The sequence below is a fragment of the Macrobrachium nipponense genome, chromosome 15, assembly GCF_015104395.2.
Source record: "Macrobrachium nipponense isolate FS-2020 chromosome 15, ASM1510439v2, whole genome shotgun sequence".
NCBI lineage: Eukaryota > Metazoa > Arthropoda > Malacostraca > Decapoda > Palaemonidae > Macrobrachium > Macrobrachium nipponense.
The window spans coordinates 24,626,552-24,652,227 of NC_087208.1; the positions used below are offsets into that span (position 1 = coordinate 24,626,552).

At 36.0% G+C, this 25,676-nt stretch overlaps 1 protein-coding gene across 3 annotated transcripts in view; it reads right to left on the reverse strand.

The window, feature by feature from the left end:
- Positions 1–2,289: 2,289 nt before the first annotated feature.
- The window catches only part of LOC135227039 (tyrosine-protein kinase hopscotch-like), a 185,140-nt gene continuing 161,753 nt past the window's right edge, over positions 2,290–25,676 (reverse strand). For all 3 annotated transcript variants that reach the window (XM_064266829.1, XM_064266830.1, XM_064266828.1), the window contains 8 exons: positions 24,333–24,502; positions 20,586–20,707; positions 20,202–20,334; positions 19,380–19,508; positions 17,811–17,990; positions 9,282–9,451; positions 5,615–5,750; positions 2,290–2,509 (listed from right to left, as the gene is read on the reverse strand). In XM_064266829.1, the coding sequence (XP_064122899.1) occupies positions 2,351–2,509; positions 5,615–5,750; positions 9,282–9,451; positions 17,811–17,990; positions 19,380–19,508; positions 20,202–20,334; positions 20,586–20,707; positions 24,333–24,502 (1,199 nt within the window). In that variant the 3' untranslated portion in view covers positions 2,290–2,350. The remainder of the gene's footprint in view (positions 2,510–5,614; positions 5,751–9,281; positions 9,452–17,810; positions 17,991–19,379; positions 19,509–20,201; positions 20,335–20,585; positions 20,708–24,332; positions 24,503–25,676) is intronic.

Genomic DNA, 25,676 nt, shown 5'->3' on the forward strand with positions numbered 1-25,676 from the left:
ATTCATTGTGTACAGCTATTTTATTTCCTTATACATGAAAGTTCTGTTTAGTTTTATGCCTTTATTGCTTAATGTAAACTAAACTGTGATTTTATTTAATTAGCAGGGGTTTGTTTTCACTACTGGTTTTTTTTTACCTCACACTGCGAGAAGGGCAAGTCATTGGTTTTAATACATACTCAAAAAAATGTTTGTACACTATTTGGTAATATTTTTTTAATTTCATTTTTTCTTTATATCAGTTATGTTAATTTGATGTACATAATTGTTATCCTGTACAGTCTAACTTCTTAAATCTGGCAACTCCTATGAACCAGGACTTTTTTTTAATCAGCCACCATTAGTTGAGCGGCTACGAGAGTGGCGCCATACTTTCAGTTTTGGATTTTTTTGGATTTCGAAACTGAAGCGTGCTTCATAAATACACAAGTATTCTGTGAAACTCAAAAATATACACCATGCAAAAGAGCTATAATTTGACTATTTCTTGTGTATCATCTGATCATTAAAATTTCATCCAAAAACACGATTTCATCTTATACATACATCTTGTTTTTGTTTGTTTGTATGATGTTTTTACATTGCATGGAACCAGTGGTTATTCAGCATTGGTGTCAATGGCTTTACATGACTTCTGAACCACATCGAGAGTGAACTTCTATCACCAGAAATACACATCTCTGACTCCTCAATGGAATGTCCGAGAATCGAACTCGCGGCCACTGAGGTGGCAGGTCAAGACCATACCGATCACGCCACTGAGGCGCTCATATACATACATCATTTATAGTGCGAGATGCATTTTCAGTAGATTACACTAGGCTAGGCTTTCTGTGCCTTAGTTTTGGTAGATATGTGGCTGACATGGTTTGTTGCTTGAACAGATATACGTAGTTCTCTTTGACTTCTATATATGCAGTGAAAAATCTGGACATGTTACATTTTATTTAAACACAATGGACTGGGTACTATTAAATATCCACATATCTAACATCTCAAAGGCTTAGGTCCTCTTCTTTAGAATCCTCATTCCTACAAAGAATGATCAGGTGTGACAAACCTCCAATTGATTCAGGATTCTCATACCTCTTTCCAAGTGTGATTGAAAGAGTGTTTCCAAATGTTAAGACTGGTGGTTTGTTCAGTGTATGAACAAATGATGAATTTTTAATTAATTTGTATTTTTCTTAGCTAACAAACCTTAGGTCTTAACATTGACTGCCCACTGCTAGCCACCCCTCTTATGTCTTATCCAGGGTTGGAAGAAAGACTAGATGCATCACTAGGTTTGAGCATGGTCTCTGACTCTTTTCCACCTCAGCTACATATCAGATGCTACAGATTCCTTGGATTTACAATTTTTTATTGTTTTCAACAGATTTCCAGCTGGTGCCTATCATAATATTATAACCTCTCAAGTTTGTTAGCTGTGAAAAATACCAATTAATTAAAAATTTTCATTCCTTCACAGTAGGATTCAAGAGGGAGGCTTTATCTAGAAGTTCCGAAAGTAATGTGACCAGACTTCATAAAAATTGAGATGGCTCGCAAGAAGACAGCCAAAGGTATCTTTGAAACATTTCCTTCAGAAAATGCTGATACATTTTCATGACATCTAGGGAGATGCACAAATTTAAACTGAAATGTTAAAAAACTTGTAAGGGAATGTACCTTTGTAGCTGAGATGGACATACGTATTGTTTTGCCTGCCTGGGGAAAGTAGAAATTCTTCTGTGACAGGAATAGTGGCTTATATAGGATCCTGCCCACTTACAAGCTAGCAGTCACTGGCAGTTTTCCCACTTACTGTGATTCACCTTTGTGGTAGAATGTCAGCCGGACAACTCGAGGAATGATTTTCCCACCATTGGATAGGATAGGATAGGATAAAAGATTAGCTTAATCAGACCTCTAAGCCCAACATAGTAAAAGGTTTCTGGAAATCAAATTAGTACACATTTAGGTTATCATAAAGTGGTAGGTTTGTATTGTTTTAAAAAGAAATTGACATTTGTTCATACCAATTGGCTACCAATGTATGTTTGGTTGTCAAATACCATCAGTTATTTGGCCTTAGTATAGCCAGTACGTACATTATTGTATTATTAATGTAACCCATATATTTTCATTTGTACAGTAGTATTTAATAAGTTTCATTACTGACAACTGAAATTAATTGGTTACCTCAAGTACAAGGTTTTGTATTATTTCATCCATGTAGATCCTAGACTAATGCTTTTCAACAATCTTCTTTGTTTTAGTTTTATTCAAGAAAGTAAAACATTCTTTATGGGTAGTTGTATATAAGTCTTTATTTTAATGGCATTGTATATACTATCTTCATCTGTATTTACAAACATTCTTCCTGAAGTTCACGAATTATGGACATCAATTCAGAAAAGTTTGGTCGTTCCGCTGGTTCATCATCCCAGCATCGTCTAATGAGTTTTGTATAAATATTTGGCTTACATGGTGGTGTACAAGTCAGACGTCTTCCAACCTTCAGAGCCTTGAAAGAAAGATCAAACAATTATACTTAATAACAGATGTGTAAATAAACATGAACTAAACCTGTCTCAGCTATAAAATCATACTGGTTCATATGCAATGACCAATACATATAAAAAAAAGAGCAATACTATCATTTGCCTTTTGACTATTGTTTAAATGCTTCTCCTCCTAAAATTCCTCCTAATACACAAACCCTTATAGTACTACCGACTTATTCATATAAAATCACAATTTTAAAAAATAAATTGTATTTTTCCCAACAATACAAACCTAATGTCCTTTACATTTGGAGTTACCTTCAGGAAGCTGGAAACGGGCACTAGACTTTATAGCAAGGTAGTTTGGTACTTAACTACCACTTGGGTGGGGGAAGCTCTGCCCACCAGTGTTTTAGCACTCTATTTTACTTTTGGTCTAGGAAAAAACAGAATGAGGGGTGGCGTGAAGTGGGCCTAATGTGTAAAGGACCTCAGGTTTGTATAGTTAAGAGAAATACAATATACTTTAAAAAATTGTGATTTGTCCTACACGATATACAAACCATTGGTCCTTTACATTATGAAGGCTTATATTTGGACATATTTGAAGGGAGGATTCTGAAGAGCTGACTGGAGTCCGCTCACTTTATACCCTGGTCGTAAGAACTACGGAGTGAATCGCCTCTGATGAATTGGTTGGAGTATAGGAACTGCGAGACCAATCATTAGACTTCTAAGCCTTTCTCCTATGAGGGACAAGTCAGTTTCCTATGAAAAAACAAGCTTGGATGAATCTCATAGACAATGACAGAAAGGCAAATACAAGTAGCGGGTTTGTCTTACTGTCTGGGGCCTGCTCTTCCTCCCCTTGCAAGAGGAAGAAGCAGTACTCCATTGTATTACCTGCATCGTAGCCAGTTCCACCATGTGACGGCCAATGCACTCTCTGCCCAAGGGAAGAGAAGAAGGATGAAGGATGGAAAATAAGAGAGCCAGTCACCCAACATTTATTTTCTCATTCACAACTGCACATCTAAAATGAGATACAAACCTGTCTTTTTAGAGAAGCTAGGTAAGTTACACAACTTGTTGAGCAGCCACCACAGGTCCTAAGGAAAGTGTCTAAGGACTTGTGGGCCTGGGAGTACTAGTGTCGTCCGCTCCAGCAGCACAGCACGCCCTTCAAAACCAGAAGGAAATCATGTTCTTGGACAAGCTAGTGCTAATGAAGAGTTGTTGACAATCAGGCATGTGGTGCCAGTTTTCTTCAGGTAGCACCACAGCATTCTAACAAGACAAAGCAGCATCTCATCAGCCTCATTATCCATGTCCTCTAGGGAGGGGATTGTAACCGATTCCCATCCCCTTCGAGTGCTTTACATCACAGGAGAGTCCATGGATGCCAGGGCAAGCAGGAAGACTATCTTGAGGGTCAGCGCTTTGTCTGACAACTCTTGTAAAGGTTTGTAAGGTGCACGATTCAGACTCCTTAAATTGAGAGTCACATCCCTAAGTGGGCAAGACCTCTTGAAACTATTCAAGGTATCTCAAGTCAGACAGAGGCCCTGACACAGCACTAGTCTTAGAAGCGAGCTTCTTTGAACTAGCAAAGGAAGCGGTTACCTTAGTACCGACTCCCTTGAGTCTCAATCCAGTGGGCCTAGTGCACGCCTACGAACTCGTACCTTCACCTGTAGGTGAGGAAGCGCTGATGAGAGAACTCTATGTTTCTCCCAAGGGAAGCAGATCCTTAGAAGTTTGGCAGCGAGACTTCTTAGGGGGGTGGAGATGCAACCTTCCCCTTCCAAAACCAAGAGGCCTTGGAGTAAGAAAGGGAGGAGGCAGCAGATGAAGATGATGATGATGACCCTCTACGGGATCTCTTCGATGCTTTCTACAGGATGGCAGCAAAGTTCTTCATCCAGGCAGAGGGTCAAGACAAATCAGGAGCATGGGCCACCTGGACAAAAGGAGCAGCAACAACCGTAGGCACAGGGAGAGGCTCCACAACCACAGGTACATCGGCAGAAGAGGAGGCACCCCAGGACCGATTGTTTGTATAACGTGTAGGAACAAATGAGAGATGTAGTATATTCTCAACATTTTCCTGATTTGACTAAGCATCTTTTCCTTCCTTAAATGTCTGACAGCACAGAATTCTTCACACATTTTCCTCCTCATCAAAATTTCCAGACTACGTTATATAACCCAATCTTTTTAAGTAATTAACATGTTCACATCTAGTCCCATGCATGGACATAGTGGATGGACTGTGTTTGTCAATGATGGTACACAAGAGGTCATTTAACATCCTTAACATACTTTGGGCAAGGGCCTTTGCTGCCATAAGTTTACTTAATCTAAACTACCACTCTTTAGTTTTGCTCTGATGAAATTGAAATCTAACTCAGGTACTTCACTCAGCCCCCTAAAAAGATAAATGAAACAAATTCTCAAGTTTAATAGTCCTCCATGAGAGTAGCACTAAACATGGGAAGGTCACTTTAGGTTTTAATTTGTGGATACATAACTCAATGCTGTCAAGAGCTGATAAACAATACCTAAAGCTTCCTTGACTCGCCTGATCTAAGATCACCTATTTTTATTCTATCAGCAGTAACTAAGTTACCATGTGAGCCTGTTTCTATTTTTCAACCAATGCACACGAACATTCATCATTCCATCTTCCTGGCTTCCTTCTTATTTCAGCATCAGAACTCCAACTAAAATTCACTTTTAGCTTTTAATGACAAGTTGAACATTAATTGCGCGATAATTCTGCCAATCTTTGAAATATTCATTTGGCATAAATGTATGTAAGAGTTGTCACTTTCACAAAGTGGCTGATATCATCTTAATTGAATCCTTTTCAAGGGCTCAACATCCTAATGAGGTAAAACTAGACTATCCTTCCTTCAATTTGTAACTTGGATTCCTCATTAAGGGATTCTACCTAAGTGTTACTTGGGCACTGCTTTGTATGCAGAACAAATGTTCACTGCAGTGTCCCTTTGGTCCTACGTTGTCTTTCTAATTCATTCTTACCTTCAAGCCAGCCTTGTGAGTCCTATGAAAAAAAAGTGTGGTAATCTAGTTAAAGTACTAAAATATAATGCTGATATTACCTGTATTAGAATTTCAGGCTTCTGTGGAAGATTAGGCTCCAATCCATGAGTGAACATTTCCCAACAAGTGACACCATAAGACCACACATCACTTTTGTGAGAAAACTTTCCGCTCTCAATACACTCCAAGGCATACCTGTAAAAATTACATATATAATGATCTTATATAAATTAAAAGTAATTTTTCTACACAAACCAATGAATTTCACTTTAGCCTACCTACATCTGCTCAAACTGCTACACATTTCAAATCAAGTAGAGAAAAACCATTCTTTATACTCTGGTGGGTTAGCTCAAAGGTAACTTGGTCTTTCCAGTCCCTTCAAGTAAATTGTCTCAATTCAAGTATACTCTGAACAGTTGCAATATATCTGCATGATAATGAAAGTTGACAAAGTAATGTGTTTCTATAAAAAATTGAATTAAGGAATGCATTTGTTTTATAACAAGCTTATTAATTTTATTTAACATGACAAACACCCTGTTGAGGAGGGAGCTGAGCTGCTGATATCCCTGAAGACAGAACAGTACCCAGAAAGAACCAGCTGAAGCTCTGGGAAAGAAACTGAAAACACGAATACAAAGATTGGACTGGAACCCCATTAGTAAAGAAGAGGCTTCAGTTGTATGATGTTCAAAAGCACAGGGATGCACACTAGAAGTGAATAACCCCTAATATTCTTCACCTGGCAGGATGACCAATGAATGATAAGGACAAGGATGAAGCTCTGGATCTTAAATCCATTGGAGGACTGCAGACTGTGGAGAGCTCATTTCCTGTAATATCAGGGTTATGGAAAGACATTCCATATACAGCACCTGGTGGGAAGGTCTCTTAAAGACAAAGTAGCACAAGTCAGCAGACAACTCCAGGTATACTGCACCGTAAAATTGGATAGCCATTAAATGATGCTGCTGTTAACGGGGGCTGCCAATGTTTACAACTTATGCGTGAGGGGAAAGTCTTGCACACGTCCCATGTAAGTTGAAGGTCGGACCATGCCTTGTTTGTCCACAGCCTACTTCTCCAACATTGACTTTCCCTTGTCAAGGCTGAAATCCAAATGAAGTATGCAGGAATCAAAAGCAACTGGTCTTCCTGCCACAACTCTTAAATTTCTGGAACTGAGGTCTAGATCTTGAAGTTTACCTGAACTGCCCAGCTAACAAGAAACTACATTCCTAGATATGGGAGGTCCATGAAAGAGCGTTGAAAAACTGTCTTGAAGTCATACAAGGGTTTCACTGGTCAGAAATTCAATACCATTTGAGGTAGGAGAACTAAGGCTATTGGCATCAAGTACCCATTTTTATCAGTGGGTCATTACTTTTACTTCAAACTAAAATCTCTTGGTCAAATTAATTTATGAAAAAGCAAAGATGAAGGAAGTTTTGGGCAGAAACATTGTTGCCTTTCTTGTCAAGGCTGACATACATCGTGTGAGTGTGTGTATGGATCAGGTACCGAGCCCAAGTATAGTATCCCATCATTTCATAGAATATGCCTCCATGTGTGCCTTATTTATGACAGATGAGACCCTGAAGATGAGGATGAATGAACCAAATCCCTCCTGATTAGTTAAACATCCTGTCATGACAACTGGTCCTAATCAATTAATATCAATGTGGGGGGACCTTATCCACATATGGTATGGAGGAGTTGCAGCTTGACTATCTGCACTCACACAGTTCACTGAGGCACGCATAATGTTTTACATTACCTCATAAAAAACTAACACTATTATGGGAAAGGATAATACATAATCACAAAAAAATTATCACAACAGCAAAAATAATACATGGAAAACTAAAGGTAATTGTTACCAGTTAGAAATTTGCTAAATATCCAGTTAACCAATAAAGACTGAAAATGCAAAACTACTAAAGAAAGCTCCTAATGACAAATTTTTAAATTACTTTTTAGTTTTCATAAACTATCCTGAGGTCTTAACCCTTAATGGACGGATGCCCTTATAAGAGTAACAATAACAGGTTTTGAATGGTGGATGGATTACCTCCTGGTGAGTATCACTATTAGGCGCCATCAGTTTGGAGAAATTGATTGGGAAAGAGACTGCAATACTTCAATAGCCCATAAATTTATTATTGGCAACTTTAAGACTGGCTCAGCTCATGATTCTAGCCAGCCCGGTCATGATTAGTTGTGTACGTACTTGAATAAAAGGGGGGCATGTACTGCCCCCCCCCCCCCCCTCTCTCTCTCTCTCTCTCTCTCTCTCTCTCTCTCTCTCTCTCTCTCTCTCACATGATGTCTATATATTTGCTCATAAATATACCCAAGGGTTGCTTTTGGTTTTAGTTCTTATCTTTTACGATAGTATGTCAGTTACATGTATGTAATGTTAATTGTACAAAGAAATATTAGAAAAAACAATTACAATCACAAAAAATGTACTGCATATTTGATCTCGGTAAATTTACATAAATATTTTGCAACAATTATACTGTTTTTTTCTTAGACTGGCCAACCTCAAAGTTTGCCTGGTCTGGGATGCTGCATATGTTTATTTTAGCTCAGCTCTTGGAGGTTAACATTAGGATAAATCTTCTAGTGCCGAGTTATCCTAATGTTAAGTCCAAAAGTTTGTTAATTATAAAAAATAAATGTAAAAAACAAGCAAATATGTATTGCATACTGAAATGAAAGAAATACATTTTGTGAAGTTACTGAAAATGCCTTGGAAAAAGGAGCAGGAAATATGGGATCAAAATGAAACAAAAAAGTCAGTACATGTACTCAGGTCTAAAAGGCACTAAATTAGTTCATAAAAGTCACAAAGCACATCAAAGAGAAGCAAAGTGAATGAGAAAATGTGTAAATTAAAATGAATGTTACATCAAAACAACAGATGGAGTCCAGATATGTGCAATATGGACTTTCTCCTTTCAAGATCTATGATGTTTGTGTGACTGGATGTCATTATTATGAAGTACGACCATTAATACATAAAGGGTTTGTAAAAAATGTACTACTTTACTGTGGAGACACTTTTATCACACAAACCTATTAATCACAGAATGAGTACCTTCCTCCCCTCCCAATTTAGGCAAACAAAGTGAATGTAAAGTGGCTATCATACAAACAACTAAGAAAACACAGTAAAAGTTAGGAGACGAGCAATATTACTCGGCAGAACATAACCATTTTTCTTACAAACTATTAACACAAAAGTTACCCCCTGAAATATAGTAACATGGATCACAAGATATAATTACAAAAAAAATGAACTGAGGTCCTGTTTCATCTAAAATTAAAGGCAAGTGGAACAACTAACTGATTCTTTCATTACTATTAAGATCCAATCTTTATTTTTTCATTGCTGGTAAACTGAAATACTTTTTTGTTTTTTAATGAATCCAGATATAATCAGCCTTGTACCCATTCAGCATATTGTATGACTACATTTATAATTCCTACATTTAACAATAAAAAAAGAAAAATACTTTAATTTTATACATTACCTACGCTAATTTTATATCTTGAATTACTTTTTAGGCTGTATAATGCAGCCTTACTTCAGAAAATATAAGGTAAAACTTTACCAACCTGATAAATTACATAGTTAAGAGGCAAGTGAAATATATTCAAAGTATACACAGTAAGTTACCCAATTCACAGACTAATGACAGGATATTCGTGACTTACCAAGCAATTGGCAATGATCGTTGAGTTTTACGAATATAATAATTTCCTTTATTTGGTTCTTGAGCTAAACCAAAATCTGAGATCTTCACTGTATTTGCATCTTTTACAAGAATATTTCTTGCTGCCAAGTCCCGATGAATGATTCTGTACTGCTCCAAATAGTCCATTCCCTAAAATAAATCAGTATCATAGATCAGATTACTGTAAATAAGTTACAAATATTATGTACTAAGAGGTTTAAGCTCAACAACATATTTGCAATATTCTACTATCTGTTTGTAGAAATATATCCTAGCAGAAAAATTTATCTTGAAGAACCATTTTATTCTAGTATTATTATTATAAAGGATTAGTTTATCCAGACCTCTGAGCCTGAAAATAAAAAAAATTGACTATTTAGGAAACCGGTTTTACTTAGGAACATGATGGTCCTAATAAATACAAAATCATTGCCTTCAGCAAGAGTGCCTTTTAATGTTGAGTTCAAAAATATGTTTCTTTGATTGTTCCAAATTGGACAATCAACTAATAAGTGTTGGACAGTCATTGGTGTCTGGCATGTACTACATTTCATTGGGTCTGGATGTGGATTTTGACATCAAATGACCCTGTGAAAATCTAGTATGTACAGACACGGTCTTGTTAATAAAACTTCTTTAACTCTTTCTTTTTGAGATGATGACATCCAACGTCCAATCTGTTTGCTAGTCTTGATATAGTATTTGAGGCTTAATTGAGGTTATTCAGTCTGATACTGGCGCATGTGTCATTGTTGATGGAACAGTGCAAGCTAATTTGGCAGCTGTATCAGCTTTTTCGTTTCCTTCAATTCCTACATATGCTGGAATCCAACATACCGTATTTTTATTAATAGTCCTGCTTGATAAGTTGATGTATTTATATTTGGATTTCTTGTACCAGGTGATTTGTAGACTTGTACTTGTTTATAGCATCAATAGCACTTTGTGAGTCACTGAAAATTATGGTGGAAATTGCTCTCTTCTCAGATATTATGTCTAGTGCTATTTGTATGGCTGCAAGTTTAGCAGTGCATACTGATGATATTAGGGGGAAGACTTATCTCAACTAACTTATCTTTTGAGAATGCTGAAGCTCCTACTCTAGTGTTGTTTTTTTACCCATCTGTATAGATTATAAGTTGATCTCCCTTTCTTCTGATGTGTTCCAACGCATATTGGCGGTACATCTCTGTGTTTGCCATATTTCTTTTTAGAAGATATGATAGAGCAGTACATATTTTTACTTGTTTCAAAGTCCAGGCTGGTGGGAGTTCCATTGCTGGATGGAAAATTGGTTTAATATTATATGAATTCATTAAATATTTGGTTCTTTGTGGGAGAGCTAGCACTATGGTTTTCTAATCTTTAATTATGATTCAGAAAGTAGGTAGCAGCTGCTGCTAACAGGGAGTTTATATGGGATGACTGAAATGCTCCCGTGCACAAACGTATTCCTTCATGATGCAATGCATCTAGTGTTTTTAATGTAGCATCTGAGGCAGATGAATATATTGGACAACAATAATCTTTTATAGATAGTACTGTTGCTTTGTATAACATTAGCATGGTGTTACGTCCAGTTCACCATTTGGTATGTGATAGTTTTTTCAATATGGCTAGGGCTTTTATGCCTTTTGCTTTAATATATTTGAGGTTTGCTTTCCAGTTCAGGTGCTGATCAAACACCATTCCTAGGTATTTAACATTTGTGCAGAATTTAATTTCGGTATTGTAAAGATAAAGCTTAATTGTTTGGTGTTTTAACCATCTCTTATCTTTAAAGAAAATTATTGCATATGTTTTATCTATTGAAAATTGGAATCCTACTGAATTTGCCCAGTTGATAATATTTATCTTAGAATGCTACTTGTATAATATACATATGGCAAAGTCATCAACATGCAAGCTGTTTTTAACTCCTTTTGGTAAATCAATTGTAATATCATTAATTGCTAAAGCAAATAGCGTATAGCTTAAGACACTGCCTTGAGGGATTCCTTCTTCTAATTCATAAACATTTGAATAAGAATTTTTTATTCGAATTTGGAAAGTTCTATCTGATAGAAAATTGTTAATAAAAATTGGTAAATGGCCTCTTATACCTATAGAGTGAAGTTTTTGCATGATCGTGTGTCTCCATGTTAAATCACATGCATTTTCTATGTAAAAAAATATTGCCACTGTTAATTTTTTCTGATCAAATCCTTTTTTGATATGATCTTCTAGACAGGTTAGTGGATCACAGGTTGATCGACCAGCTATTGATCCTGATTGTGTTGGTATCAGAATTGAATTTTTTGTTATGACATATGTTAGTCGTGAATTAACCATTTTTTACTAGAATCTTTCCCAGGTTTGTTTATTGGGATAATGATAGCATGTTTCCATTTATCTGGAAAAATGCATTTCATCCCGATGGTGTTACAGAATTTTAGTAAATATGATTTGGAAATGGGGGCAAGTCTTTGTATCATTTCAAATTATATTTTATCATGGCCTGGGGCTGATGGATGACATGAATATGTTTAATTCATCCATATTAAATGCATAATTATGTTCTAGACCTTCAATAGTTTCAAAATTGGGTATATGTAGTATTTTTTCCGTGTTCTTAAATTTAGAAAGTGCTCATTTAGATTGGAGTAGGCACTTATGTTTTCAAAGTGTTTCCCTATTATATAGAGATTTCATATGGGTCATGAGATAGTTTCCCATTTTGGTTTATTGGACTTCTTAGGTGTTTTATATATTTTCTGTTAAGTTTCCTTATTTTTTGCCACATATCTTTCATAGATGTATTTGTTGAGAAGCTTGATACATCATTTTCCAATTATAATATTTTCTCAGATATTACAAGTTTTTGAAATTTGGCATTATATTTGTTAAATAAAGGTTTAATATAATTGACTGTTATGTTATGCTGATGACCACTATCTTGTTTAGAATATTTGTATGGTTGGGCAATTTGTTGAGGGCTTTGACCCATGTCCTAAGTCTGCTATGATTTCAACTTAATACGAGTTTGGGACAGGATTTATTTGGGTGTGGCCTTGTTTTAGGTATGCTTTTATCAGCAGCAATTATCATGAAATCCGTGAAGAATTCACATACTATTGTATTGTGGTTTTGGTTATGCAGAAATGGTGGTATATTTCTGGTATATAGATTGTAAATGTCCCAATCTGCATTTTGGATATTATATTTTACAGGTGGCAATATTAAATTATTTAAATAATTAAGGACTATGGGGAAGTGGTCACTGGTATACGAGTCATCCAGGACACTACTCAAGTCTTTCAGCTAAGTTGACTGAGCACAGTGAGACATCTACTGAAGAAAAGGTTAAATGGGTAATGGAGAAGTAAGTTGGCAAATCACTTTCACTTAGGCAGCATAAGTCATAATACATATTTCTCTATGCTTGTTCCTGGTGCGTCAGCAGGGTGACTGTTATCCCAAAAGGGACTATGAGCATTAAAATCTCCTACTATAAGTAGGGGTTCATGTAGATTATTAATTAATGCTGGTAGATCACTGAAATTTGAACTAAAATTTAGTTGGTTGTATAACTTACAAATTGTGATCATATTTTTATCTGGCATATATATAATTTGATAACTGTTATCTGATTTGATTGTGATGGTATGTTTAAAAGTTCATAGGTGATTCTATTATAAACATATATTGCTGTGCCTAGTTTTCCACCATCAGTTGGTGAACAACAAGAAATTTTGTACTGTCGAATGTTTGTGGGGTTAGATCCTATGTGTTGTAGGCATAACATATTGGGTTGTGGTCTCGTAGGATTCTTCGTAATTCACCCAGACATAGTCGGGTTAAGAGGCCATTTATATTCCATTGAATAATTTTGTATTCCATTATTGGGAGGAATTGGTGTTAAATTCTATAAATTGATTTCCGATTTTACTTTGTCTTGAAGTTTATATGCATTTGAATTTATCTGTGGTTTTTTAATTGTTGTACTTGTATGTTGGTTATTAGATTCAGCAGTTGTTTCTTTTTCATAATTAAATATTAATAAGTAATTTTTATTTTATAATTTTCTTTTTGCATTTTAAGGATTTAGAACATAATTCATTCTCATGTTGGTGTGTTAAAGGGCATTTCATTAATTTAATAAAATTGTCTATACAATTTTGTATTGTGTCCTCTGTCTTGGTGGTTAGTTGGCTATACGTACCTATGAAGCACTCATTACAACCACAAGACAAAGCATATTTGGTGATGTTAGTTATTGGTGCAGAAGTATTTGATCCTCTAGCTTTAGAAATTTCTGGTTTTGTAATTCTATTGGTCCTTTTCTGTAGTGATAAGGAATGTTGGTTTGAGGGGTTATTTACTTTATTATTATTAGTGGAATATTTGGGTCTTGTGGATGGTTGGGGAGTGATGGTTATATTTTGGTTTGGTTTACTGGAATGATTTTCATTAGTATTATCTGTTGGGAATTGTAAAGAGTGATTAAATGATTTTTTACTCTCCAGATGTTGGCTGTTTGATTGGGATTGAGGGTAACTGTGTATTTCCACTTGTGATGAGGTTAGTACAATATCTTTTTTAGAATGTTCTCCTGGTGTAGTTGGAGTTTCTTGGATTGATTGTAATTTTCAATATTCACTTTTTTTCTCTTAGGTGGGGTTCGTTCCAGTATTCTTTTCTTTTTGTTAGTTTGATTATTATTATTATCTGACTCCTCTTCCAGTGGAAGTTCTTTTCCATGGATATCTGAATCTTCAATGTCAGTAGTGGTACTGGTGATATCATCATGCTTATTTTCGGATTCAGTATTATTGATATGAGAATTAGTATGTATGCGTATATCATCTTGTTGTTTGTTATTAATGTGATTGACATTTAGATTTTAGATACATTTCCCAAAGTGGTTTTTAGATGCATTACTGACTCTTACTTTTAGCTCAAGTCTAGCTTCTTTGACTGACATTCCTGTTCTAATTATCAACAACTGGAGCTCTGTGTTGTATTGCGTGATGGGATTGTCCACAGTTAATACATTTTGGGGATTTACATTTCCAATTAGTAGTATGGGTGTCTGATGCACACGCTGCTTTAATATGGCATATTTTGTATGTGTGCCCATACTTTGAACACTGAGTGCACTGAAGTGGTTTTGGTATAAATGGATGCACTTCTCTATTTTGTCCAAGAATTTTGATTTTGAGTGGGAGATCTTGGCCTGTAAATTTAATTTTGCAATATTAATTTGTTTATTTTCATCTTTCTTACTTGGAACGGAGTAGCCTTCTAAATCATGCATATTACTGTATCTTAACTTATGGGAGTCAAGTATCAATTGTTTTGAGGGTGATCCTTTTTTAATGTTTGATAAAATGACTGTGCCCTGTATAATACGTATAATGTTTCATGACTTATTATTGATATTTTCATGCCATTTATTTCTTTTATATTTAAAAAGGTGGTGGATATTTTTTTGGTGGTTACTTGAAGTAACCATTCATTTTCTTTAATATATTGGCTTCCATTTCTTGTGTTGGACATATGCTCAATAATTTGTTTTCTAGTATTGCTGCTGATATTTTATTTTCAGCTTTAAGCACTAGAAATCTCGACCAGTTATCTGGTCCAAATAGATGATCAAAATACACCAGTGTTGGGTTAAGACTATAATTTCTATTCCTTTTTGGACCCTTGCCTGATGTGTGTTATCTGTGTATCAGATTTGTTTCCTTTCTCTGTAACGTATGGTTCCATTGTTATACGCACTAATATTTGAATCTTCTGATTGGTTTTCACTTTTTTGTAGAATTTCTATGGGCCCTGACGGGTGATTTGGGTCATATAATTTATTTGGAACTGGACGTTCCTTTGCTACATTATCATCTTGAACTAACTGAGGGAGAGTCAGGGATAAACTTCCAATGGTCATCAACTATGCCGAATTTTGTCCATCAAGGGGCCCAAGGGTACTAAAAACTTTATTTCTATTTATCATAAAAATGAGAGAAAGAAAAAAAAATCATACATTTTGAAACGATATCATTGGCTTTTTGTGAAGTTAAATCCTCTGCCAATGGCACTAGTGACAAATGACTCCAAATTGTCCGCATCCCTACCCTACCCCAAAAGGGGATGGCATAACATGATTAGTACAGCCCAAGTGTAAGCGATACCCGCTTGGTAGGACTAAGAGTATTATGAAAATACAATTATCCCCATCCTAATCATGTCATGGGCAAACCGGACAGAATGCCGAGAGTTCTATTCCTAGAACCAAGGCCCCCTGGAATCCGTGGTCCAGCTCCACAGAACAGTTCCACCTGGAAAACCAGGTCTGAACATTGTTGAGTAGGTGATGGATCTACCAGTTCCCACTATTTAGCTTTGGATTTAACTTCAATCCAAGTTATGATATGTTTTCTTATTTATTAGGTATGGAAAATTTTGACAAAGTGGAAAAATCCACAGATATTAACCCAAAAATATATAGTGTTATATGGGACTCTTGGGTTCGAACCTACTAAGAAACCTGAGGTTCGAGAGCCCCTCATCACGTCAAGGTTGTCCCAAAATGAGGGGGCTTTATTCTAGTATACTTGTATAAAGTACCCATCACAAGAACACAGCACCCACCATCAAATTTTCATATCAGAACTATTTCAAAATACAAATCTATGTCTTTTCCTTGTTTTTACTATACCATAATGTCTGGTCAAACTGTATTTAAAGATAGGTGAGACCTCCCCAACAGAAGGAACCTATTCTTCCACCCGTCCCAGAGAAATATTATTTGCTTACATACCTCGGTTACATGCCCTCTTCATTGTCATCCACAATAGGAATATGTGATCCCCTGTTTGACTCCAACTATCCTGACCTTAAAACTAAGGTTTTCCACTATGGTCTCTTAATTTTTTGTTACCCACGGGGAGACGGTTGGGCACATCTAAGTAGTACAGTGTACATTCTTTTCTGAATACACAGTACTGTATTTTGAACATAAGATACTCCTAAAATCTACCAGGTTAATTCTCAAATTATTCTTTAAAAAAATGACTAAAAATAACTGATAATACTGTTAGCAAGCTCAGTCAGCAGCTGAGTGACATAAAACTGCTATGAAATACCACAACCTCGTGGACAAGACATGAAAGGAATCATATTGGTTGATTTACAAAAGCATTTGAATCAATTGGTACTGTTAATGATAACAGCCGTAATTATGAATAATATAGCCAATCACTTCATCCATAGAAACTAGTCCAGATGACACAACCAACATTACTTACATATACAGACCCCATAATCCCTATCAACTGGCTCAGAAAAACCAAATCCATTACTTCACTCAAGTTGCCCTTTTTCTGACTCCTTCATTCCTACAGATGACACACCTAGTACATACTCTACATTTGTTGCTTTACTCCAGACCCCTTTGGTTCTAGCACCTGGTTCAAATGAAACAAACCTGACACATGCTTACCTCCTAATTCCTTCACTCATAGCAACTGGTCCACAGAACACAAACCCATCACTTTTATGTAAGTTGTCCTTCTGACTCCTCCACTGCAAGCAACTAGTCCCTATAACACAACACCCATTACTTCACACATGTTGCCCCACTTCAGATCCTTTTATTCCTGGCAATTGGTCCACATGATACAAAACCACTACTTTACATGTGCTGCCATCCTAACACATTTATTCACAGCAGTTGTTTCAAGGAAAGATGTAACTTACCAACAGATAAACTGTGGACTCCAGATAAATAACTGGCTGAGTAAACTGTAGGATTTATCTTCTGCATAAAAATGCTGGTATAAAGTAATGGGTCTGTACAGAAAATAATTAATTTTGCTTTTGAACAATTATATTTTATTCCCTAATTATCTATCTTGCCCTTTATAAGTTTATTAATGGAATCTAGTGCCAGCAAAAACCTACATAAGACTGGGATCTTAGAGTCTCTGATAATTTACATACATCTTAATGTACACCCAAAACCCAATACTGATAAATATTTTTATGTGTATACGTACTACCCTCATAACAAAAATTATATAGTACTTGTTTCTTGGAAAAAATAGTACTCTGAAAATTATTAAAGATCATAAGAAAAAATGAAAACATAAACAAGAAGAATTCACACCATATTATTAAACAATAGTACAATTCCATATTTTCACCATCATTCAAAATTACAACTTCAGACCATATAAAAAATAAATAGTAAACACCAAACGGAGAATGTAAAGTAAGTCAAACAATACTGGTGATACTGCACATTAAAGTCTAAAAATCAAAATTTTTAAATAAATTTGTATTTTTCATAGCTAACAAACTTGAGGTCTTAACAATATTCCACCTCGTATACGCATGAGTTGCCAGATGCCACAGATTCTTTGCTTTACAATCTTTAATTGTTTTCAAACCAGTTTCCAGCTGACACTAGAAGATTATCCTATGGTTAAGACTGAAGGTTTGTTCCGCATATGAAGAAGTATAATCTTACCTCTGCAATATCCATTGCAAACTTTAGAAGCAATGCTGTAGTCATTCGCTCTTTATTTTCAATAACGTGTGATCTGACTGAGCCTAGTGGTAAGTATTCCATCACCATGTACACCTTCTCTCCATTTTCTGTTTCCACGAGATCTGAACAGAGTTGGACTATATTTTTATGTTTCAGTTTCTGAAAACAAAGTATTTTGGTGTTTAAAACATTTAAGTAAATATAAAGGTTTGGAATATTTGATACTGGACTGTAGATACATAAAAAATGCATTTCATAATTTATCTATGTAGACTAGCTATTCCATGCCTTCTCAAGACCAGTAAATATAATCTCAACCTCCAAACATATATAATACTTTCCCCTGTAGCTGCCTCATTATAAGGACTGCTTTTGTTACTGACCTCTCTGGAATGAAGCCAAAATGACAATTATACATTTTAGTAGTTTTTCCCAGCCTTTCCTTCAGTACCTTTACTACTTTCATATAGTGATGAAACTATGCTATTGATTTATAATTTCTATATCTACTGTTGTGTGTCCTCTTTTACTTTATATATAATTTTTGTAATTCTCTATCCCATATATAATTTTTGTAATTCTCTATCCCACTTATAGCACTATCCCTTCCATTATCAGGTTTTCATGTATTTTGGCAAAGTTATCAATAACAAGATGTTTAGTAACCGTTTGTTATTCTGGATAAGCTTGGGGCTTTACCACTTCCCATATTTTTTTAGGGCACTTTTAACCTCTTTGGTTGATAGCGGGAACAACAAGGAACATATTTCATCATCATTATTATAAGCATTTTTTTTATGCTGTCTTTCCTGTTCATAGGGGTTACATATGAAATGATTTGTCTCCAGTCTTCTCCACACTTTCTGCTAATGAATTCCTAAGACCTGATGGGAGCTCTGTAAAAAAAAAAAGAGCAAAGGGCAAAGGAAACTGGATACAACTCATTTCATGTCTAACTTCATACAAGGAAACTGACATACAAATGGTTGTTGCATTCTTTAGTGTGTATGCATTTTTTTTCTAAATGAAGATTTTCATTTTAATACCAAAATTGTCCATGTAAACTATGGTAAATTTAATGGCCATAAACCTCACTCTATAGCAAAGGTAATTGTCAAGCCCTGGATGATATGTGGGTCAAGTTAAGCTTTTGTGTATATTCTAATTTTAAAGATCTATTTCAATTTCTCTTTTCACTTTAAAATCAACAGAAATTAATAACCCAAGAAACATTTTACCAATAAGACCTCTATCATATAACATAAGTATTTTACCATTTACTTCTTGTTAAAAAGATCACAAACTGAAAACAAAGCATGAAAAAATACTGTAACAGAAAAAACCTACTTTTTTATTTCAAGCTTTATAGTATGTACTGTCCTGTAAAACTGTATGCTATAGTTGAGTTAAAATCAGACAAGTGCATTATATGTCCCAGAAAACCCAGATTTGTTTCTATGCATTGTTTCTATGAAAACACTGCAAATGTTAGCAAACTTTCAAAGTTACAATCATTCCCAGCAAACCTTCAACAGAGAGTTAACGTACCTTCATCATTGTAAATTCCCGCTTTAGATCTTCAATATCTCCAACTGTGTGTAGAGTTTTCACAGCAACTGTTTCTGTCTTTCCTTCAGGATATTTCAAAACTCCTCTAAACACTTTTCCATAGTTGCCCTGAAGTATACAAAAAATCCTCATTAATAATTACACATATAAACGATGCCTTTATAGAGCATTTGAACAAATTATTTCATCTTAGTAGTACACTGTCATCAATAAATAATGAGTACCTATTGGATTCTGTTCAAATGCTAACAGACTATACCATGGACCCACAATTGGTTTGATAACATCAGTATGGATTTTACTAGGACCAAAGCAATTTACACACTAAGAGTAAGAATTGTCTCGTCTTCTGTATTATACATTATGGTACTGTAATCACATTCACATACAGGCAGTTCCCGGTTATTCGGCGATCCGGTTTTATGGCGCTTGTCTAGTGCCATAAAATCGGCACCTTGAGTTCTGGATGCCAATAAGTTATGGGGCCATAACATACCTAACAAGAGGTGCCATCAGGGTGCTTTTGGCGCTGAATAAATCACTGAGTATCGGTTAATGGAGGTTTTCACTTATCAGGACACCCCCGGGAACGGAACCCCCACTGATAATCAGGGACTGCCTGTACTATGTGTATAACCTACAAAAACCTTTTGATATTCACCTTTGATGTTTTTTGTGTACAGTTTCACAATTTATTAACCAGAAATAAGTTACCTATCACTCAAAATAAAAAATAAAGTTACCTATCACTCAAAATGAAACACAAAACCTCAGTAATCACTGCTGGAGTGGTCATCTTACCTGGCCAATAGGCATACCCAGTTCAAGTTCAGCCTTCCCAGTCATTACTGGGCGAGGTGGCAATGCTGAATTTTCTGGTGTGCGCATAGCTTCCTTTGGCATTAACAGCATCTCACTCAATTTTTTCACAGTGCTACAAACAGAAAATGAAAAACTCAAGGAAGGGATCTTCATGGCAATGAAGTAGCAGAATCAACTTTCATGCACTCTTAGCAAACATTTACGTATTAATCTTGGTAAACATCCTAATCATCTAAAGTTACATAACATGTATTACAATATGTGGCAATACTCATGGGAACCTAAAGTAAACAAATGCAGCAGATGATGGTAATACAAATAAAACAGCCAGATTAGCAGAACAGAAGAAGAGTTAATACATACACTGGTGTAGTTTCTTCTGGTGGTAACACTTCTTCATTGTACACACCATAAGAAGGTATATTACATACTGGAAAATCCAGGGATATAAGATCATCTACAGATGACAACTGACTGACAGTTACCTGTAAAAGACGAAGACGAAATATTTAACATTATTACAAAGTAATAGGTCATAATTTTATCATATTAGTAACCAAGAAATGGTTCAATAATTTTACTGAATGTTCATATCCTGACTCAACGATAATAAAATTTTTAAATGTTATAAGTGCTCTCAAAAAATGACCATGAAGCCTTAAAGCCAAGAGATTAGATCTAATCTGATATCTAAGATTATTTTTTTGAATTGTCAATAACATTTTTAATACCTATTCACACGGATGCCAACTTTCTTTTAATGAGAAATTCAGGAGCAATTGCTACTTACAGCAGTTATAATTAAGGGTATCAAAGTAAAACATACAAAACCTTGCATAATATAGCTTTTTATTCTTTCACTACCTGCATTTATAGTTCTTGGTGTCTATGGGTTAACTCATTAACATCACAGAATAAACAAATTATGGACATTTTATATGAAAGGGTAGAAGAGAACAAAAGAAATAAGGCAAACCAACCTAATATTTACAAAAATTCAGATAAAATACCACTGAATCATCAGCTGCTGGGGGCAGAGGGAAACCAAGAGCTCAGCTTAAATATCCTACCAGGTATAAAAAAAAATAAACAAAAAAATAAACAAATAAATACTTTGGTTTTCAAGTTTTTTATGGTATGTGAGAACTTGGTACTACTGTGATCTGGAAATATTTTTTGGAAATGGCATTAGTATTATGGATCCTTATCCACTTTGGAGAATATACAAGAAACCTTACCACAGTAAAAAATTTCTGTAAACAATACAGTACACACCCTGTTATCCAGACACCTGAGAATAGTCTAGTAGCCTGTGGGAGGAATAAAATAAGCTTGGGAGGTGTCAATTCAGCTTTGGTGGGAAGTGGTTATCCAAGTACCTGAAATGTGTGGTACCAAGAGCACAGGTCCACACAGTGACTGGAGTCGAGATCATCCTCAAGATTTGATGGCTGATGGGCTGTAGCTTAAAAAATGCCCTTCCATCACACATGAGTGAAGGAAACTTGGATGATAGGCAAATAAGACTTGAAAACTGTCATCTTTCAAATCTACTGATGATAGGTATCCCTTTTTGGATACAATACTGAACTGAAGCTAATGTCTACAACTGCAATGGGGTTTACAGAAGGTAATAAAAATAAGCTGAGGTTAACATGCTGCCAAATTCCCAAAGCCTCATGAACAATAAATAGATGACTGTCAATGCCAGACTGTCCTCTGTAACATCCTCAATCATCACGTCTATTATCACTGACTTCATCTTTATGTCTAGGACCCGTTATTTCTCAGAGTTCCAAGGGTATGATTGGAAGGCACCAAGCCCAGAAACTGGGAAAGGGGGCATTTATCTCCTGAAATAGTAGAAAAGTATTTTCTTGCAAGATAATTGCCATCTATGGAGTTGCTTCAATTTCCTGCCACAACCTTCAATACATTTGAAGATGAGTCTACTACAGATGGGCAAAGCTGTGGGAGGAAGCTGACCTCACCCACTTCTACGGGCCCTACAGGTTACTTGAAGGTGGTTTATCCTCTCTACCTGACTGAAATATCTGGCACTAACCTTTGAGGATCAAAGGCCTGAAATGGAAGGGTGGAGAAAAAGTTTTTCCTCAGAAGGTTCCAGGCAGCTGGTAACTTCTGCCAAAGGGTGAATGGGATGGCCACCAAAATTCTCAATGGCTACACCCTCCCTCTAGGAGACTGGAATTGGCAGTGGAAAGGAAAAGAACTGGCAAATTATTGGTGCAGACCAGCTTGCCTGTCACATCCTTCACCAAACTCATAGGAAACATGAAGTTCCATCCTAAAAGTCATACAAGATTGTATGGCCTTCAACAAGGCACAAAATTTCTGGAGCACCATGATGGCAAATACAAAATAATTCTTATAAATAAAATTGAGGACTTCCCAAGTACAGTAGCAAGTTACTACTTGGTCTTTGAAAGGTTTGTAGCGAGGGCTCTCCAAGAAGAGGTGCTCACTCTTGCTAGTAGGCTATAATTAGCATCTTCAGGAATTTCTTCACAGAACTGATCTTACCTGAAATAATGAACACAGAAGAAAGGTACAGTGACAAAGTTGTAAACATAACAAGAGCTGTAGCAAATTAGGGTAACCAGGTCTGGGTAAAGCATCCAGATACTCTTTAAAACTTAATGAGTGACATATTTACAATATAGAATAACTGAAGCAACACAACTGGCTTGTCACAGCCTAGCCTAGAATGTTTACCAACTATAAAATCCATAATGTTCAAGGGAATCTCTAATATAGTATTTGAAATATGAAGGTACTATAACAAAAAAAAAAATATTTGGACTTGACTTCTACCCTAGTACTGGCTACAGGGACAACCTTTGGGACTACTTCTGTCTCTCAGTACTGAAAGTCCCACGGATCCTTCTGAAGGTAGTATAATTATACTGAGCTACCATGGAATCAGCGAAGTAGTCATTCTACATCACCTTAAGTAATGATTACAGTGCAGCGTATGTGGTACACTGATGGCACTAGCCTCCTACGAGGCCTTTGACTTGAAGGATGTGTGGGTATATGGTTTTCTGTCTAGGGTGGGACAGGCAGAACAAACCTGCTTGATGCCTCTTGGGAGTCTCAACAGGCAATAAGAAGAGATCTCATTATAAGATTAAGTAGGAATGTGTCATCTTGGCAAGGGCCGGTGACAGCAGAAAAATAGTGAGAGGTTTGGCACAACCCTCATTCTGGTGAGAATCAGAGGCAGGAGCCTCTAAAGTGCTGGCAAAGAATTTCTCATTAAAGCAGGAGCACTTTTGGTGGTGCCTGTGGTACCAATCTTGATTCTCCCCAGAAGAGTGGCTGGAGCTACAGTCAAAATAAGGCTGGCAAAGCCAAAAGCAGGCACATGGAAGGATGAGTGCCACAAGATGCAGTCATGTCAAAGGTATGGCTAATGCATACTTGCCCAACTTGCTTCCCCCTTCTTCCCCTGTAGCAAAATCTTTCTTCTTTTCTATCTTGACACTATCTACTGATCCCTAAGTTTATTTTAATTGCCTTTTGTCCTGTCCATGAGGTAGGCTGCTTCATGGCATGCTCACCTTTGGCATAGGGGCAATCAACCACTGTTCTTGTCTTGACAAAAATAATACCAGAATAATGCTAGTAGTAATAAGAGGATTAGCAAGGAATGTAGTCTTGTGTGCGCCATCCAGGCATTCCCTTTAGATACACCGAAAACATTAGCAATTTTCAAGTTTGCTGCCATCTAGAAACGGAATGTGGAATGATTTGTGAACTGCAAATCACAAAAAGTAAGAGAACTAGTCAGTGGGACTTGGAGGTGCTGTATGTGCAAACCCTAACCTATCAGCTGCCTTTTTTCTTTTATAGCACTTTATAATCTAAATTCACTTGACATTGAATTCTAAACAGTTCATTCAACATTTAAAAGATTCACAGACAGGTATTTTTTATCATCATTACATATTTGATAGTGCCATTACTAAAGACTACTGAAATTAATATCTTACAGAAGACAAATTTATTTAGTATATGACTCCGATCAGATCACAAATGTGACACAAAAAATTTTTTTACAATGACAAAAACCACTTATAACCTTACTGTGGAAACAGATCCATCAGACTGAGTTAATGTTGTAAGTTGTGTTGTGATACTGGCATTGTAATCTACTGATTCCTCATCTAGATGTCTATTCTGGAATTCTGTTTCTTCACCAGATGAGTTGGCAGGATATATAGTCTGATAAGCGTGATTTTTTCTTGAATTGAAAACTGGAATGAAATAAAGATAATTACAGTCCAATAATATACCTCATAATTCAAAGGAAAGGTTTAAATCAAGCAAATTCATTCTTTCTGTCAAGGGTTTGTAAACATAATTCAATATCATCCACTTTCTTGCCACTCAAAACAAAACTCTTTATATGTCACAGAGTTGTCCAATCAGGAAGTTCCACCATAAAACCATTACAAATAATTAGCTAAATTTAGTAGTGGATCATTTTCACATAATTCATAGTTTAATAAGAATATGACAAATTTTTAACTAATTTGTATTTTTCATAACTTACAAACCTGTCTTAACTTTAGGATAAATACTCAGCACCAGCTGGAAACCGGTAAAGTTTAAAATATGTAATTGTGTATGCAAGGGACTATTGGCATCTGTGCTTGGTCATGAGACATGTGGAGCCACCCACATACTCCTCATTAACTTGTGACCCCGTTAGTTATTCTTCCAACCCAGGTTAGTTGATAGAGGGGTGATTAGAGGTGGGCCTTTGTATGTTAAGACCTCAGGTTTGTAAGTTATGAAAAATATAAATTAGTTAAAAATTTGTCATTTGTCCATATACGAAACAAACCTTCAGTCTTAACATTAGGATAGACTTACTCTTGGTGGGAGGTAAGTACTACTATTAACCAACTGGGAGTTTGCCACCTTTGATCAGTTTTCTGAATACTAGAATTCTACAAAACAGTATTTCCGAATCTAAGACATATATGAATATCATAGAGTCAGACTTCTGGGTTTTTACACAATGTCATAGGTCATTGCGTCCGAGGAAGACAAGATCTATTCCTCTAACAAACCAATTCATCCACTCATGTAGGTTTGTTATCATTCCTCTACCCCTTGCTAAAGAGAGGAATGTCCTGCTACTGATAGGTATCTTACTGATACTAACCCTAACAGTATGGCCACTTATGATGGTACTATCTTCTTACTGCCCTAAGTAAAGAAGGAGACAGAAATCTGAAAAGGAAAGAGGCCAGTTAACTCCTCCATTTCACATTCATACCATCATCTTAGACAAGATACCAACTGACCCGCCAGGGGTACTGGATGAGTTACACCATTTGTTGAGCAGCCACCAAAGGACCCAAGGAAATTGTGTCCAAGGATCTCTGGGCAACCTCATATATATACACAGGAAACTGAAAG